At 36.5% G+C, this 16,979-nt stretch overlaps 1 protein-coding gene across 1 annotated transcript in view; it reads right to left on the bottom strand.

Annotated features, from left to right (window-relative positions):
• Window positions 1–1,658: 1,658 nt before the first annotated feature.
• The window catches only part of SH3GL2 (SH3 domain containing GRB2 like 2, endophilin A1), a 91,552-nt gene continuing 76,231 nt past the window's right edge, over window positions 1,659–16,979 (bottom strand). The window contains exons 4-9 of the mRNA XM_066338948.1: window positions 13,647–13,790; window positions 11,604–11,737; window positions 10,334–10,492; window positions 8,983–9,086; window positions 5,565–5,695; window positions 1,659–3,144 (exon numbers count right to left, since the gene is read on the bottom strand). Of these exons, the coding sequence (XP_066195045.1) occupies window positions 2,945–3,144; window positions 5,565–5,695; window positions 8,983–9,086; window positions 10,334–10,492; window positions 11,604–11,737; window positions 13,647–13,790 (872 nt within the window). The 3' untranslated portion in view covers window positions 1,659–2,944. The remainder of the gene's footprint in view (window positions 3,145–5,564; window positions 5,696–8,982; window positions 9,087–10,333; window positions 10,493–11,603; window positions 11,738–13,646; window positions 13,791–16,979) is intronic.

Below are 16,979 nucleotides of genomic sequence, written 5' to 3' on the forward strand. Positions count from 1 at the left end.
AGAGCTCCACAGGTAAAGCTTTGAACTACCTCATATGCAAAGCAAACACCATCCTATTTCACTTTTTGGGTCACCATCTTTATCCTAGTACTGAAGATTTAGATGCAAACCTTTGTCAGCCCTTGTAATTCCTCTCTTAGCCAAGACAGATTTTGATCTTACATCTCAAGAATAAAGCGTTCTTTAGGTATTACCTGCAGGAGACACAGAACAGAGCAGTAAGGAAGTGCCAAGAATTGTGCAACGTGTCAAGACCAGGCCCATGTCACCATGATTACTATTCTGTACAATCCTTCTGGTCCTAGTCGTTGAAAGACACTACCATTCTCTACATCTTAAAAACCAGGGCCCCTCAGAAGGGTGGGACAGCACTACATGCCAACCACCTTTTTGCTCCAAATCATGGAAATTTATCTCTGAGTTTGTTGCCCTGTGGTTGCATGCTCTCCACAAATGCTACAGAATAATAATCTGACAAAACAGAGGTGTGCCAGTGCAGTACCTGTGACTGCTAGGCCTTGATAATTAACACAGTTAATAGTTCTGTAACTGTTTACAGTAATATTTAAAGTAACTGTAGTATGGCACCATTAACACACCTGTAAAAAGGTTTCTGGTCCATTGAGTTTGAAACAGATTTCCTCTCATCACTGACAGAAACTTCCTTAGTAGCCAGCCATAGGATATAGGACTGAACTTAAAAAGTTACAGTAATTGTATATGTATCTATATTTTTTAAATAGTTAAGGTTGGAAGAGACTGTAAAATGTCACCTAGTCCAAAACCCCTGCAATGAGTATCTTCAACTACACCAGTTTGCTCAGACCCCTGTCCAGCATGACCTTGAACTGAGCCTTGAATGAGGCTTGAATACCATCTCTGAAAGGCGGCTCTACTCTGTCAGTGTCTGTCAACATGCACTGGGACATGAACATATGGCAGAGAGCAGAAGAGAGAAAAAATAAGAGTGAAAAATACTCTTAGCAGAAGGAACACCAAGGTTGAAGAACGATGAGGTGGAGACAGTCCATGACACACCAGTAGATATTTGCAATGGATTCTGTGCTCAACTCACCACTTAAAAACGGGGAAAAAATGAGGAGGGAGAAACAGCAGAGAGGAGCTTTTATAGACATACTGTACACCTACAAGTACCAATGCCAATGAGCAGATGGTGGGGAGAGTCAGGAGTGAATTTGAGCTTGGGAACTGGGACAGGGAAAGTGAGTCTTTTTGTTCTTACTGCACAAAAATACTTGAATTGGTTTAAGTTAGTTTTTCTCCAAGTCCAGTCTGTTTTGCCTGTGACAATTTCTCTGGTTTTACTTAAAACCATAAATAAATTGTAAGTTACCAAGTCTTTAAGCTTCGTTAGCATTGCGGATACCAAGATTGTTTGATAAGAAATAACTTATGTCTACAAGACTGCATGCTAGTCATTGAGACATTAATTTAATGTGGTCAGTGTTAAGTTCATCCTGCTTGTAAAGGCCATTTTCTGCATGAGACTTGACTGAAGTAAAGTGATAATGCCAGAAAAAAAGAGAGATTTTTTGCATTTGCAGGAAATGAGGAATATGCTTCCTAAAATAAAATTCTTATTAGCTGAAGTTATCAAAAGACATTATAAAGCAAGAAAGCAAAAATCCACAATATGATTCTAGTTATTGTCTCAGCATTTATTTGAAATAACAATACTTTCCATGATATAGTTTATACATTAAGCAGTAGGGAATTGTCTTCATTTCACATCATCCAGTACTGAAGTGGCACATTCGAAGCAGCACATTAAACCTCTGATAGAGTCTGTACAATTTAGATAAATAGAACTCTGGATAACTAACAGAACTTATGCAACTGTTACCAAAAGAATGCCAAGAAGCTAGGCACAGCACTGTACACACCGAGTGCAGGGAGGAGGAACACAGGAGAACCAACTAAACAGATGGGAAATGTTTTTTGTATATACAGCCACATGTCTTCAGTTGCTCAACAAAAAAATAACATGTTTTATTTTATCCTCATTGAGGAGAGAGTATGCACAAAGGATGTTCAAAGAACACATGGCAGACAGAAACAAATTAAATGAGGGTTGTGTTTGGTTGGTTACTGTATTCCTCAGTGAATAAGTTAACAAAGGGTATCTGGTGCTTAAGCAGCAAGGTTTTGTGCCAAGACTTTACAAGAAACATTAAATAAATGCCAGTTTTATTCCCCATCTTGCCCATTTACTGGCATTTTGGTGAGCATGCTAAAAGTTCCTGAAGGGCAAATTCAGGTGGTTCGTGGTCCAACATTTCTACTACAGGAATCCCCATTTGATAGCTTACAGTTTACCTCTGGAGAGAAATAGGCCTTTTAACAATAATTAAGAATATAAAACTTAGCAGAGAGCAGCAGGACACACAGTACAGTGGTTCACTTTCTAAGAAACCAGAGGATCTACACTTATGCTCTCTCTGTGAGAACAGCCAGCCAGTTTGGTTGGAAGATACAATTCTGGTTAGTCAATGTTAGACCTGTGTGAACTGTATCATTAGAAAGGGAAAGATGGAATGGCAAGAACTTCTCCCTCTTTTTATAGAGAACTAAGACTGAAAAAGTAATACGGTGGTGACAGGCACCATCTTCCCACCACCACCTTCACTTCCTGCTACTGCACTATGAATTACCTGCTTTGCTTGCCATCATCTTCCCCGTTTCATCTCACTAATGGCTCTGGTTACTACCAGGCCAGCACAGTCAATAAACTAATCCACGCTGTGCTGGCTCTGAAGATACAACGCATTACCACCACACAGTATGACAACACGTAAACCAAAGATGCTCATTAGGAATTGGTAACTCTAACCACTGCAGTTTGCACTTGTAAGGTGTAAGAAGCAGCATTTTGAAAGCAGTGGTACTGACACAGGTATGTGTCAGAGGTGGTGGATCGGCATTCCTAATTGGGTAATGGAACCAGAATATCGACATAATTGATGGGGAAGAAACCTGACTGGCCATGAAGCATCCCCTCATACCAGTTTTCATCAATCTGGTTAGTGAGGGTAATAATATCACCCTCTTTAAATCCCAGCTCCCCTTCATTCTCTGGTTCAAAGTCATACAGAGCTCGGCAGCATGGCTGATCCATGTGAACACCTAAGGAGAAGAAACACAAAACCAACATGCTTAAAAATCTCAACACTTGAGAGTACCCAATTTACTACTGTATCTATGATTTCGCTGTTTCTGTTATCACTCATATTCTGATGACAGTTCTTCAATAATGTCTATATTTGGACTGCCAAACTTTGTTAGAAGAGAACTATTAGCTTCTGACAGTCTTCAGTTACTGTCAGTGCCCACTGGTAAAATCTGAGAATCCCAAAAGAACCAAGCTATAGTCAAGCCCAGGCTTGAAAGTACAACTATGATCAATTTGGGATCTAATTTTTATCTGTTTATAAAATGCAAAAAATTAAGCAAAACCCCCAACATATTTCCAGCTTTACTGGCAAAGAGATGCTTTGTCTATTTTCCTCAGGTAAGTAGTGTAAGTGGTAGCTGAAAACAACAGTGAAGATATAATGGTGTGTTTGCCCTTTGTTTAGAAATTTCACTGGTACAGCTATACCACTTCTATGCTCCTAGTCCTCTGAATTTTAGTATCACGTTTCCAAAGACTTTATTCCCCATTCCCACAAAACACTTTATTGCAGGGCCATTGGGATAGATTTGGAAAAAGCTGGAAATTGAGATACTGAGTTCATGAGCATCTGACCATCAACTCTTTAGGATGGCTAATGAATACAATTATAAGTCATTAGTTTGATTGGATTTTCATACTTGAAATCAACAAATACACTCCCTCTTCCCTCCCCTTGAAGTCTCTATAGCTTCAAGCCTACCAAAACCAAAATTGTTACTGGTCAAAATATTTAGGCTTTAGCAGCACTAAACTGTAAGAAATCATATCCTCACCTGAATTTTCATAGTAAAAGCTCATGCACTTCCATGGGTATAAATGAACCAACACATGCCACACCATGATAGTTCTAAAAATATATATTCTAGTTTTTCATGAATACTGGCTTTAAGATGAGTAAGTTTCAGATTCAAACATTCTGCATATTCATTTTGAACACTCACTCTGGTTAGAAAGCCCATGCTTGAGTTATGTTAGGACAAAAATTTGCCATTTCTGTAGATCTTAATAGAGCAAGTTTTCCAAATACCAGACTTAATTTATTAAATTCTACAGTGAAATCTTATTTTCTATTTTATCATCCAGTGTATTTTGGTTTCTTTGTCATAAAGACTACTGTGCTGACATCAAGCACTACAGCGTGTTTGGTATCCTCACTGCTACCAGCTGAAATTTAGAAGAATTAGCAAATAAACTCTTTGAATTAATCAGCCCAAACATATATTCAAGAATTTTCAAAGAAGGTGTTCCTCTGAAACCAATAAACACTTCAAAAAAAAGAATAAAACACCAATAAACACTTTCAAAAAAGAACCCCTATTGAAGAAAATGTTAAATACTGCTCTTTGAAGAGGGAAATATAAATGCTGGAGATATATGCATGAATATCAGTCTGCTCTGGCTTACCACAGACAAGTGTTCATAACACTACAAAAAAGGAGTGGAGAAGAAAATTACTGGTGGAATGAGGAGAACTCCAGCATGCAAGACTCGAGGCACACTCTTGCACACGGAATCTCTATTATATCCTTCTCCTTGTTAGCATAGTGGGGAGATTGCAAGGAGATTGCAAGCTTGTGTATTTCCAGTTGCCAGTGCCAAATGGAGATACTGTTCCTGTCTATATGTGAAAAAAATCAAACATTTACATCAGGATGTGACTGAAAGAAAGGAAATCCTGACTAAAGACTTAGAGAAAAAAATCTTGTCTTGCAAGGTGGAATGTGATAGCAATTGTTACTGAGGTAAACTAGAATAACTAAGATCAGAGTCTGGAAAGAGGCCAGCCCTCACCCTACCATGGAATAGCAGATCAATATTGTGCAAAAATCAAATAATAAGCCTTCTCTGGTATGTGCTGATATTAAATAAACTATTCTTTAAGACAGTAATTATGCACACTCATACTAGTGCTTAGTCTTGCTTGTACTGCTCCCACTCAGACAAAGAAAATAGCTCATATAGCTTAGTTTTTCATTTCAGTTATTTTTACTTTCAGGGTCATTGTTTTGTAATAGATGATTTTAAAATGCAGGATAGGGTTATGGAGGTCTGGCTGGCCTTAGGTTTCTGTATTTTCATGGAAAATTCTCAGCTGTTATTTTGGTTTTCTAAATGCCTATTTTGTAAAGATCTCAGGGTATCTCAGGGTAATCTTCTACAACAAAAGAAAATTTTCACCAAAAGACACATTTAAAGCAGTGGATAATCCATCTCTGTCCTCCTGCCTGAGGATATGAACGCTTCACAAACAAACAACAAACATTCAAACATTTCTCTCCTATATACTATCTCCTTTCTGATTTTCCCTCATGGAAAAACTAATCTTGAGAAGAAAGCAACTTCTGCATCGACACAAAACTCTTAACATTACCTGATGGTTTGGGTGTGGTGGCATGGGATATTCCTCCATTGTGCTGTGTGTTGTCACCAGTTGAGAAATCCAGGCTCATACGGGGTTTGGGCTGGTATTCTCGCCTGGGCTGAGATGATGCCTCTTTTATTCTGCCAAAACATGAAGGATAGATGTCAAGAGTTAATATCTTGTTAGCAGATTAGATGCACCAAATACCTTTATTTCCAAGGCTGAATTTCTCATCCACCAACCATCCATAGTAAGCAAGTTGAGACATTTGGAGTAGTTTTTTGTTTACAACAGTAGTTGAAATTACTAAAACCAGTCGATGTGTCATGAAATTGTCAGTTCTCCACCCCTTTTAGAAACCTAGCAATTTGTCTATCTTCCTTTCGCCTAACAAAAACAAAGAGCTCGTAATAAAGAAAAACTTGTTACGTGAACATCAGTGCTTAGAGAAGGGCTTTACAAACATTCATGTCCCCATTTTTAGCATGACTTTTTGCTTCTAACCCTTGCAAGCATTAATTATTCAGTTGATTGATGCCGACTCTTGTCATTTTGCAAGAAGACTCTGTGGGAATGTACTGACATCAGCTGCTTGCTTCATTAATTTGCAATTTGGAATACTGGTTTCACAAAGGGAAAAAAAATCCAGTCTTCCCGACTCTAAAAATAACCATTTATTTGTGATTAATTTCAACTTACTCTTGTAACTGAGAAATTTAGAGTTCATAGGGAAGGGTCTGTTTAGAGATTCCAGGGTAAAATCCAAGGAAGTAATATATAGAATGAGAACAGCTTATGCAGAACCACCACATGTATTTCTAATTCCACATATGAATAACATTTGATCTGTACTTAAAAAAGACAAGTTGATTTCTCTAACCTTTTCTATATCTACCCTGGACTTGCTGCTGGTAGCACATTTTGATTTATCTATTAAAAAGAACTGCATCTAACTTACTGACTTTTGATCCTCATAACAAGGTTTTCCTCACCATCCAAAATACCAGTATAAGTCAGTTCCCAGAAAGTGCTTTTCTTCCATATTAAAAAAACCAAACACATTAAAAAAAAACAACAAACAACCCCAAACCCCAAAACACTAAAATAATTGAAGTGGTTAAAATAAATAAAAAGCCTTTGTTTCGTTTCACTCTTTAGCAAAAGTTCTTTTTTCAAGACTTTTTGAAAAATTTTCAAAATTTTTAACAATTACTTAAACTAGTTCTGTTACACTTAATGCTTTCATGAAACAAACACTATATTTTTCAAATTATGAACTATAAGGTGACAGTTCTAGTGACTTGCTAAAAATTAGCCAAAAGGTCAGCATAAGCCATGTTTCTTAAGAAAAAAAATACGTCCATGGAAACCATTCCTGCTTCCCAGCTGCTCAGTCATGATACTGTGTTGGGAAAACTGCAACCTCAATTCACTTGGTGAAAAAAGGAATTTAAATAAGTATCTGCTGACCTTCCAGCTTTCGTTTATTTTACTAAAAGTTTCTCAATGTTTGCCAAGCTCCTAATGTTTCCCAGCTCCTGGAATCACAGCATTTTAAGGAAGTTTATGCCTTCCACTAATGGGTAGAAAAAAAATTTAATTCTTTCACTTGTACTTCCTGAAGGCAGTCTTGAAGTCTAATAATCTAAACAGCCCAAAAAGAACAGAAAAACAACAGAAAAAACAGAAGACAAATGCATTTTAAAAATTTTCATAGTTTTTGCAGTCTCTCTCATACTTTAAAAAAATATTTTGTGAATATGTTACACAGGATAGTCTTGGTAACTATAAGACAGTGTCCACCATGAACAGGTTCAATTTACTCTTTTAAAGAGTACCTAGAAAATGGACAATAAATGCTGTAGACATTACTGACAGTCAACAGTAAAAAAATTTGCTCAGCTTAAAAGTAAATAATAATTTATTTTCTGGTCCCTATAGTAAAAAAAACCCAAAACCCAACGAAACCCCTGGGGTTATGGGGTTTGTTTGCTACCTGCCTATTACCAGCAGGGAAAGACTAGTAGTTTGGATAGTAACAGCTCTACATCCCTGACTCATCTCTGGCATGAAAACATCACAGAAGTCAATTTGTGTCCAGTGGTGTGGATAAAGTATGATTTAGCCAGCAGCCTCTTTACAATTACAGATGCAAAAGTTAGTTCATTAGTTCAACTGAATTACCATAGCATTCTGATGCAAGGTCCTTGAAAACATAAATTCATTCACAGCTGAAACTTGAAGCAAAAAAACTGACCAGTTAGCAGAAATTTTGAAATGGCTAAGGATCGTGGGAATTGATACAGGAAGAGAAATCTATTGTAGAGATGTATATTCACTTAATGGCATAATTTATGGGCTACAGATAAAACACCTGTTCCTGAGGAATTTTAAATGCTTTTAATTTTTAATGCTTTTTTTAAAATTCCTGAGGAATTGTTTTAAAAAGTGAATTGCAGTACTCTTTTGCAAGTGCTAAAAATTGTTCTGTTAGCTGCTTAAACAGTAATGCAAACTGTATCCAGAAACAGTCAGCTGGACAGCCCATCCACTAAAGCAAGCACTGCTCCTAGTCACAAAGACCTTAAGACTCAGAACTGAATGAGGTTTTCAGGCCGCATGCTCTGAGAAAATTAATACTGACAGACCCAGCAGTATTAGCAACTTGATCTATACTAATGACATCAGAAAAGAGCTGCCTTCACACAGTATATGAACATTATCTCGTCTTGCAAATTATATCCAGATTTTACTAAGAGTCTGCCAGAACCATAGAGAAACTTTCTTAAATATTAAATTTCTTTGAAGAAGGATGCATGTGTGAGAAGCTGATCAATCTGTTTTGAAGGAAACAAAAATTTTAAAGTAAAAATTATGAAACTCTTACAAAAAAGATGTTGTAGGAATTCTGATAACATATACAGTTATACAAATGAAGAGGTAGCTCAAGTCATATCAAGTTTGATCTGATAATAGGAGGAATATTTAATAAAGTGGTTAATAATGAGGGTCTCACTACTGGCTCAGGAAGATCTTCAGGTAGATAAGAATGCAACAAGATAATCTTTTCCAAAATCTATTTTTAACATTTTTCAGAATGAACACACTTTGTGAATACATGCACAAACAGTAAGGAACCCAAAGTTGCAAGTGTCACAGAATTGAGTATTTATAAACACTTACTTTCAGCTAACTCATACTTAATAGCTTTACTCAGCTGAGGTGCTTTCCTGAACTCATACTCAGAAGTAGATGCATCTCCTAAACATTCAAAGCTCAGCTTGCAATCACCTAATGAAATGGCCCTTGATTTCACAAAAGTATGAATTCAAAGTCAAGAAGGATATCAGCATTACATTTTACTCACAGGTTTTCTACCTCTGTAGAACTAACAAACTTTTGAAGAAACTTTTAAAAAGTGCATTACCTATCTTCCAGTTTAGAAGTAACTCGCTGTAGGATCTGTGTGGCCTGCTTATGGTACTCCAGCTGTGCTTGCACAAGGGCAGAAAGTTGGCTCACTTGCTCAATCTGAGGATTGACATTAAAACATCAGATCTTAGGTGAATACTAACAGCTCAGGCAATAGAGAATAAAAGACCACTGTCCACTGAAAAGGCAGTTGACCTTATCTCTCTAAAGCCAATATTCATATTTGTAGTTAGAAGTAAATATTTGCATATTCTATTCAATTTTTATTCATTTCCACATCTGGTTATGACCTGATCTGGAATGGTAACTGCAACTCTTCTCCACTGATCATCGCTCCATGGATGATTTGCATGAAAAGCAGCCTACAGACCTACCACACTCAGCAAACGCTATGAAAGTAAAAACAAGACTGTAATGAGGGTATCATGCACCTTCTGCACCCCTGCCTTTGAAGGCTGCAGAACCATAGGGAGTATGGTCACGCTCCTGTTGTATTCTGACCCGTGAAGCAGACCAAAACAGAAAGATACTACATACTCTGGGACGCAGAATATCTGTAGTGCGGGCAGAGAGCATTCCACTTCATGAGGGAAAAAACACCCCGGCCCTCACAAAGATTAGAACAACAAACTTTTTACATTTCTTTCATTTCCATGTAGCTATATTTAACTCCTATGTAAATACTAAGTTCTATATGCAAATATTTTCAGGTTTGTTATAGCTCCTCTACAGCAATCTGGTAACAAAATGAGTAACAAAATGAGGAGTTGGAATAGGTGTATACTTAAAATAAGTCAAATAATTCACATCAACAAAAATACCTAAAATTAATTTCTGTTGACTACATACTCTATAAGACAGATCTTAGCTGATGTGTTATAGAGATGTTTTTTATAGAGATGTTGCTTAATTTTACAATTTCAACATTAACTATAAATAGAATATTAGATAAATCTAGGAAATGCTTAATCCTAACCAATCTACAAGCAAAAAAGCCTTGGCACAAACCCAAACAAGTAAACATAATTCGTTATATTTACGTATTTCAAAGAAGAACGATACTTATGATTTGTAAGTAATGCTTTGCAGTTAAGAAGCACATCAATGCTACAGAACACTTACATTCTCAAGCTCAGTTACCTATAAAATACCTAAGAAATACCACAAATACCTATTTGTTCCTATATGAACAAATACCACAAATACCTATTTGTTCCTATATGTTCCTATATGAACATACTGTACATTAATACAGCTTCTGAGCCTTTCACTGTGTTCAATATGGAGGGAAATGCTTCCACAATCTTTCTAAGGCTCTGGTTAAAGATTAACAAGTGTTATCTCACATCCATCTCCAGAAGGTTAAACATGCTTGACTCAGCAATTTCTTTTGATTCATCAAATTTCTCCAGAGCTTGACGAAGTTCTTCATCAGGGAGCTTGCCCTGTCTTTTCTTCTTGTAATCAAAATCCAGGCGTCGACCCTCCATTTTCTTCAGGTGATGCTAAAACACCAAAAACACACAAAAGCAGACAATAAAGGAGCTTCTCCAACTCTCCTGATATTGCATAGCAAGTAGGTACTCCATGCACACTTGGAAGCATACGTTATTTGTTGTCTACTAACCCTTTCTCAGTGGAGAGAAACACAGAACAATGAAATACATGAGTTATGTATCATTTAAGAAGCAGTGGCATCTAAATGACAGACCAGCACTAATAAAAGGCCATGCAGAGTGGACAACTTCAATTGCGATCTGTATAAAAGATATGGAGGTTTCTTGCTTTTAAGCTCTAATGAAGAATTACCTGAACACCATGTGTTTTTCCCTACATGTTCAGGAGAAAATTCTTTTAAAAGCACAACTTACTACATTTTTGCCTGTGTAACAACATTCATAAACAAAGCAACATGGAAAATATTTTTATCATTTCTATCAGATCACTGAATTATCTTAATGCTATCTCATACTGAAGATTTCCTGAACTGTTAACTGAGCTAACTTTCAGGTTCATCTGTTTAGTGGCTGCCATGTACAACTGGCATGTTGGAAGTTAACATTAACTGGAAATAAATTAACTGGTATTGACTGGAAGTTAATGCTACTGGCATGACCATGATTACTTGAGGTGTTTACTTTCTCTCAGAAGAATCAATTTATCATCCACTATGATATTTATAACTATTCATTTTCTAAATTATACCAAACAGTCCTAGATACCTTTCATCCACATATATTTAACAGTACAAAACCCTCACTGAGCTGAGAAGAGCAGCTACTTATGCAGACAAGCATTTGCCATGCACTAAAATGGAATGTAAACATCAGTACACCTATTTTGTGAAATGAGCTTTCAAATGGCAAGATACAAGTACTATGTTCATGCATGCACAAGACTGAAAATTTTGCCATCAAAAAATGTTCAAATTTTTCTCTTTCCCCTTCTAAAGCATTAACAAGAGACACAGAATTGAAAAGGAAAATTCAAGCCAAAAGAGACAAAAATCAGGTCATTTTGAAACCTGAATGCCCCATTGGAAACTATACAACTAACAAAAGTTCTAAACATATAGACACATTTGGCATTATTAAAATGCTGCATTGAGGGCAATACCTGTATTTCTCTCAGATCTTTGTCATGGAGATTTTGAAGTGGGTCAATGAAGTTTTGCTTCACTTCCATGTCTAATGAGTCCTTGACTTCAGAAAGCTCCTTCATAGCTTCTCCCACATCAACAAGTGCTGGTCCTGAAAGAAAAGATGCAGTCAAAATAACTTAGTTTTGAATCACAGTAGAATGAAACTGAGCCACGGAAACTTCATGGGAACTTCAGGTAGTATTTCATTTTAGGTCTTAAGTTTAGGAAGGAAACAGAGGATGATGCACTATTTGAAAAATCAACAGAGATTTTATGCTCCTGCAGCCATCAGAGTTCATTCCTTGTAATACAGATGAATTGGTGGTTCTATGCTGTGTCAAGACAGGCTCCCCCACATCCCTTTTTGGGATTGTTTATCGTTCATTTATTGCGATCCCTTATCGTTCATCCCTCACTCTGTTGAAATAAATATGCTAGACCAGAATTAATTGTATTTACTCAGTGGTATCATCACCACACTAAAAAATAGTTTTAATTCAAGTATAGGTCTCCCTATTTCTATTAGTGAGACTAGTGATAGTACAAAATGTGAAAATTCTTAACAATTTCATAGATTTTTTTTAATGAAAGTTTTTTTTTTATGAGACTATAGACTTCATAATACTACTACATTTGAGATGCCTACTACACAGACTACTCAAGCATAGGTGTATGAAGGTCATAAACTTCAATATTCCTACCTGCCTTTTGAAATTTCCTCCAAGATTAACTTGAGGGTCATAAAAATTACCACTCTGTTTTACTTCTGCTGCATAAAAAGAAAAGCACGAAGCTCAAACATACCCTCCCAGTTTGAGGCATAGGTTAGGGATAAAAAACCCAAAAACACTTTCAAAGAATAATGAAGGGTCTGAAAATCAAAATATGTGAGAAATCAGAAGAAGCATTGTCTCCCAAGCAGCAGATGCCAGTAATGTACTGCAAAATGAGAGAAACTTTCAGATTTGGACAAAGAGTGACAAACAGCCATAATAGCTCCTGTTATATAATAATGTGAAAATAATTGCCATATCTATTCTGCTGCATGGTAGTGCAGTTATCATAGAATATAAAGCAATTTGCAGAAACTAGATTATATTAGTTCTTCATTTTTTTTAAATCTGTTCCAAATTTAGTAAATGAGAGGCAACCAATTTAAAAAAAATCAGTAGTATTTAGTACAAATCAAACTACATCTGTCAAGCTTACTAGTGAATTAAATAAAACAAGTAAGAAAGTACTTTTTCCATTCTAAATGTCTTCATGTCAGGAAAAAAATTTATGATGGTTCAAATAGAGAATAGGATTTTTGCAGTCCCATTTGCGGGTCCTGTATGTTGTCACGTAAAAATGGCCACAGAGAAATCCACATAAACAAGATAGAAAAACAAAGAATGCTGTTGTGAATATCATCTTTTTATAATCACAACTCTACTGTTGAACATAGTTTTAAGAGTCAGTTTAACATATGTAACACAGACAGCTGTAAACTCATTTGGGCTTGGAGGGATAAGCAGTTAACAGATCAATCAGGAGTATTCACTAGTGCCATAAAATGTGAAATTTGGTCAGGAAAAAGGACTAAAACCTATTAAAAATCTTTTAGTTTTTATTCCTTGCCTGCAATGATGACAGTAACAGTTTAAGGATCCTGAAGATAAAAGCACTTTGTTCTATATATGCATAGACAACAATAAAATTTCTGTACATTTACATATTTCAATCCAACACAGCCACAGTATCACAATTTATGACAGAGAGCTAAAGCTGATGGGTCCAAATGGAAACAATTTAACTACCATTTATACAAAAAAATTTCTCTAGTCGAAATCTTCAAAAGACACTCAAAACAGGCCTAGACCAACCTTAAATGAAAAGCTGGATGAAGCGGAACTCCAACACTTCTTGCAGATGTTCTTCCTCTATAAGAGTACAGTCCTTTAATAATGAAAGCTATATGAAAAATTCCTACCATTTTTATTGCATTTTTATAACAGTAAGTGAAGTAAACAACTTACCAAAGTTGCATTCTTCACCAAGTTCTCGGCCAAATTTCAGCATTGCATCCGCCAGCAAGGCTTCTGCCTGAGGATAGCCTGGTCCCTTTTCCTGGCCTCGAATTTTCGACATAGTGTTGATCATGCTGAGTTTAGCTCTGGAAGCTGAAGAAGGCAAGTGACAGAGGTTACAGACATGCATTCGTTTGCCTATACAGGCATGAATCCATTCTTGTGTTAAATTTATCTGAGCAACTTAAAACTTATTTAAAAGACACTATGTAAGTGTAGGACTAAGCCCTGCCTTTCATCAGTTCTTTTTAGAGCAAAGGAATGAAATGTTGTTGGCCAATATAATTTTTATTTTCCTGGCAGACTAGAGAAGATTCTATCCTGAGCTTTCAAGTCAGAGCTTCCCTTGAAATGACTTGGACAGAAGTAAGCCCAGGAACATTTCCAAGACAGCACATTTTACATGTGACAGTGAAGAAAATCTTTAAGATATCTCCAAATTCTTCTTAATCATAAAATCTCTAGGTACCACGTGGATGACAGATTGAGCCAGCCTTTCCCTCAAGGAAAAGTCCAGACTAGGTATACTCAAGAATAAACTTGGGTGGTACCCGCCCATTTTTTAAATATTTGAAAGTTTTCCTGTTGTGGAACATTAAGAAAAGCCTATGTCCCCAAACATAATGTGCAGCAACCTTTGCACACTTAACTGCTTTTTAGGGGGATGTAGGGAAACTTCTACTTCAGAAAGGTTTTCAACTGTACTTTAGCTAGCATTTTATTTCAGACACACAACTGAAGAACAAATATTAAAAGAAAGGACACAAATATCATAATTGATGGAAATGAAGATAGCAAATATGAAACAACTAATTTGTTTGCTGATGTGCTTTAGTGAATTTTTGGAACTACAGCATGTGAATGGCCTGAAGAGTGTGAATTAGATAATGCCACTTGACTTCAAATTTCTCCAGCTAAATCCTATTGCCAACAATGCAGAGCATGTTTCCTATCTACATTACTGTGCCTGCTACTGGAAGGCTATACAGCTATGGAGGGCAGCTACCTTCCCCCTTGCAAATGCTTGACTTTTTAAGGTGTTCTTAAAATTAGTTTTCCCATTTACAAAACATTAATAGTTCACACTGTTGTGTGCTCACTTCATTGGTCAAAATTCAGCCTTGCACATATTACTTCAGCAAAATGAAATATTAGCAGATTGGAGTCAACAAATGTTTTTCATATATTTATTGTTAAAAGTGCAAATCAAGAGAGAGTTCTTGTTGAATATGTTGAATATGTTTCACTTTGCAGCTTATGTATCTGTTTGCACAGATACAGACACGGAAACAGACACAGGAAAATCACACACATCTCACAGTACTTATTTTGCCTGAGAAGCAGTTATGAAATAGCAAGGCATTTTTAACATTTGGTAATTATGGATTTTTTTAGGTTTCCCACTACCCTTGAGGGCCATCAGATTATCTCTTTCAACATCTGAATTTCTCGATGCCTTCTGTTTCTACCCACGACAGAACTACAGTCAGCAGACTTGCTGACTCTTCAGTTTAAGAAACTGCATTTTAATGACGTTGAATGTCATTGAAATGATGGTGGCAATAAGAAAATACAGAAGCACAAAAACAATAAGGCACAAACAAAATTAGTCAAGGGACTGAAGGCAGCAAGCTGAATTAAATCAGGAGCAAACGGGAGTATTTTCAAAAACTAAAGAAAGAAATATAAGAGGCAGTATGAAAGAATGAAGTGGCTACATTTTGGACACCAAGGTAAGAGTAGAAAGCAAAAGTTAGACAATGATGTATACTTCTTTTATTGATGTTTCAAAGCACCATGGACTCAGGTGATCTGTAGTATCACAGTACTATCTTATCCAAGTGTTTTCCAGGCACATCTGATTTATCAAGGAATGTGCGCTACATCCAAACTCCCCTTCTTCCTACCAAACCCAGATAAATTTTTAATCTTCTTTAAAATACTGATGTTAAAGGGTTTGTTTGCTGTTTGTGGCTTGTTTTCGGTTTGGATTGGTTTTTGTCTAAATTAAATTCGCTCCCCTTTCCCAATGTAATATTCCTAATTTTAATGACAGCGAGAAAGCAAATGGGAAATAGTAGAAACTGGCATTTTTGGTGACCCATGTAACAGGTACTACAGCTGTAGGAAGAATGTTCAAGAGAAAGCTTTTTATTTCATTGCAAAAATAAATTACAATTCTTCTCACTATAGGGAGCCCTTTTGCAACTGATATAAAACAATCTAAGATCAGGTGAGTGCTGAAAAGATTTAGTCCTCCTTTCCTCTTACCTGTGAAATGAACAATGTGAAGTGTTGAACAACAAAAGTGAATCTTCCTCCTGCCTATTACAATGTTAATTTTTTGATTCTACTTGCATCTGCCACAAGCAGATGAAGAGACATGAAGTTAGACTATGGAAACTGTTCTTTCAGGCAGCACTGCAAATTTACATCTGCCTGAAGTGCCTAAAATCACAACCCTAGCTACCTGCATAAATTTTACTCTCTGCTTTTGCTGTAAGCCTGTTTCCCAATTCACAGCAATCATAATGACTCAGATGTGTCAAGAAGGCAGTCAGAGAAGCACTAAACAGCCAAAGCTGATTACTCAGTCTACACAGTGTTGCTTAACAGCAGTTTGACAGCAGTTAACAATTTTATCACTATCCTCATAATGTTTGCCAATCCTGTTGCTTTTCCTGCAGTGTACATTGCTATAAGCAATGAAGCTGTGGACTCAAGTCATAAACAGAATTTCATCTGCTGGTATAGAAAGTCTTCTGTACATTTACGTATTATTATTATTTTCTCTCTAGCAGTTCTTGAACTTGTAAATACGAGTCCTATGTTTTGTTTTGTTTTATTTTATTCCACTGTCAGCATAATGAAAATATTATTTTTTCTTCTGTGGTAAAACATAAAAATATCACAAATTAATCTGTACCAGCAATAGTCCTTCAGCATACCACACTGGAGTTGAAATATTTCAGAGCAGTTCAGATTTATTTCCAGCTATTAGGAATGAAATTTCTCAGTGTAAATGTGTGAATTTGGTCTGTAGTTCCATGAAACTCTCAGTCACTTATGGTACACAGAAGACCTAACTTTACCTTCATGGAAGCAGTCCCAGAACCAGCCTGACAGAATTTGAGAAATGTTTGTACAACACTCTCAGGCATATGGTATGACTCTTGGGGATGCTGCTGTGCAGGGCCAGGACTCAATAATCCTTGAAGTTCCCTTCTGGGAACTTCCCCAGAGTTCACAGCTCTGGATATTCTGTGATTCTCTGGTTTATCA

This window comes from Sylvia atricapilla, chromosome Z, assembly GCF_009819655.1.
Source record: "Sylvia atricapilla isolate bSylAtr1 chromosome Z, bSylAtr1.pri, whole genome shotgun sequence".
Lineage (NCBI taxonomy): Eukaryota > Metazoa > Chordata > Aves > Passeriformes > Sylviidae > Sylvia > Sylvia atricapilla.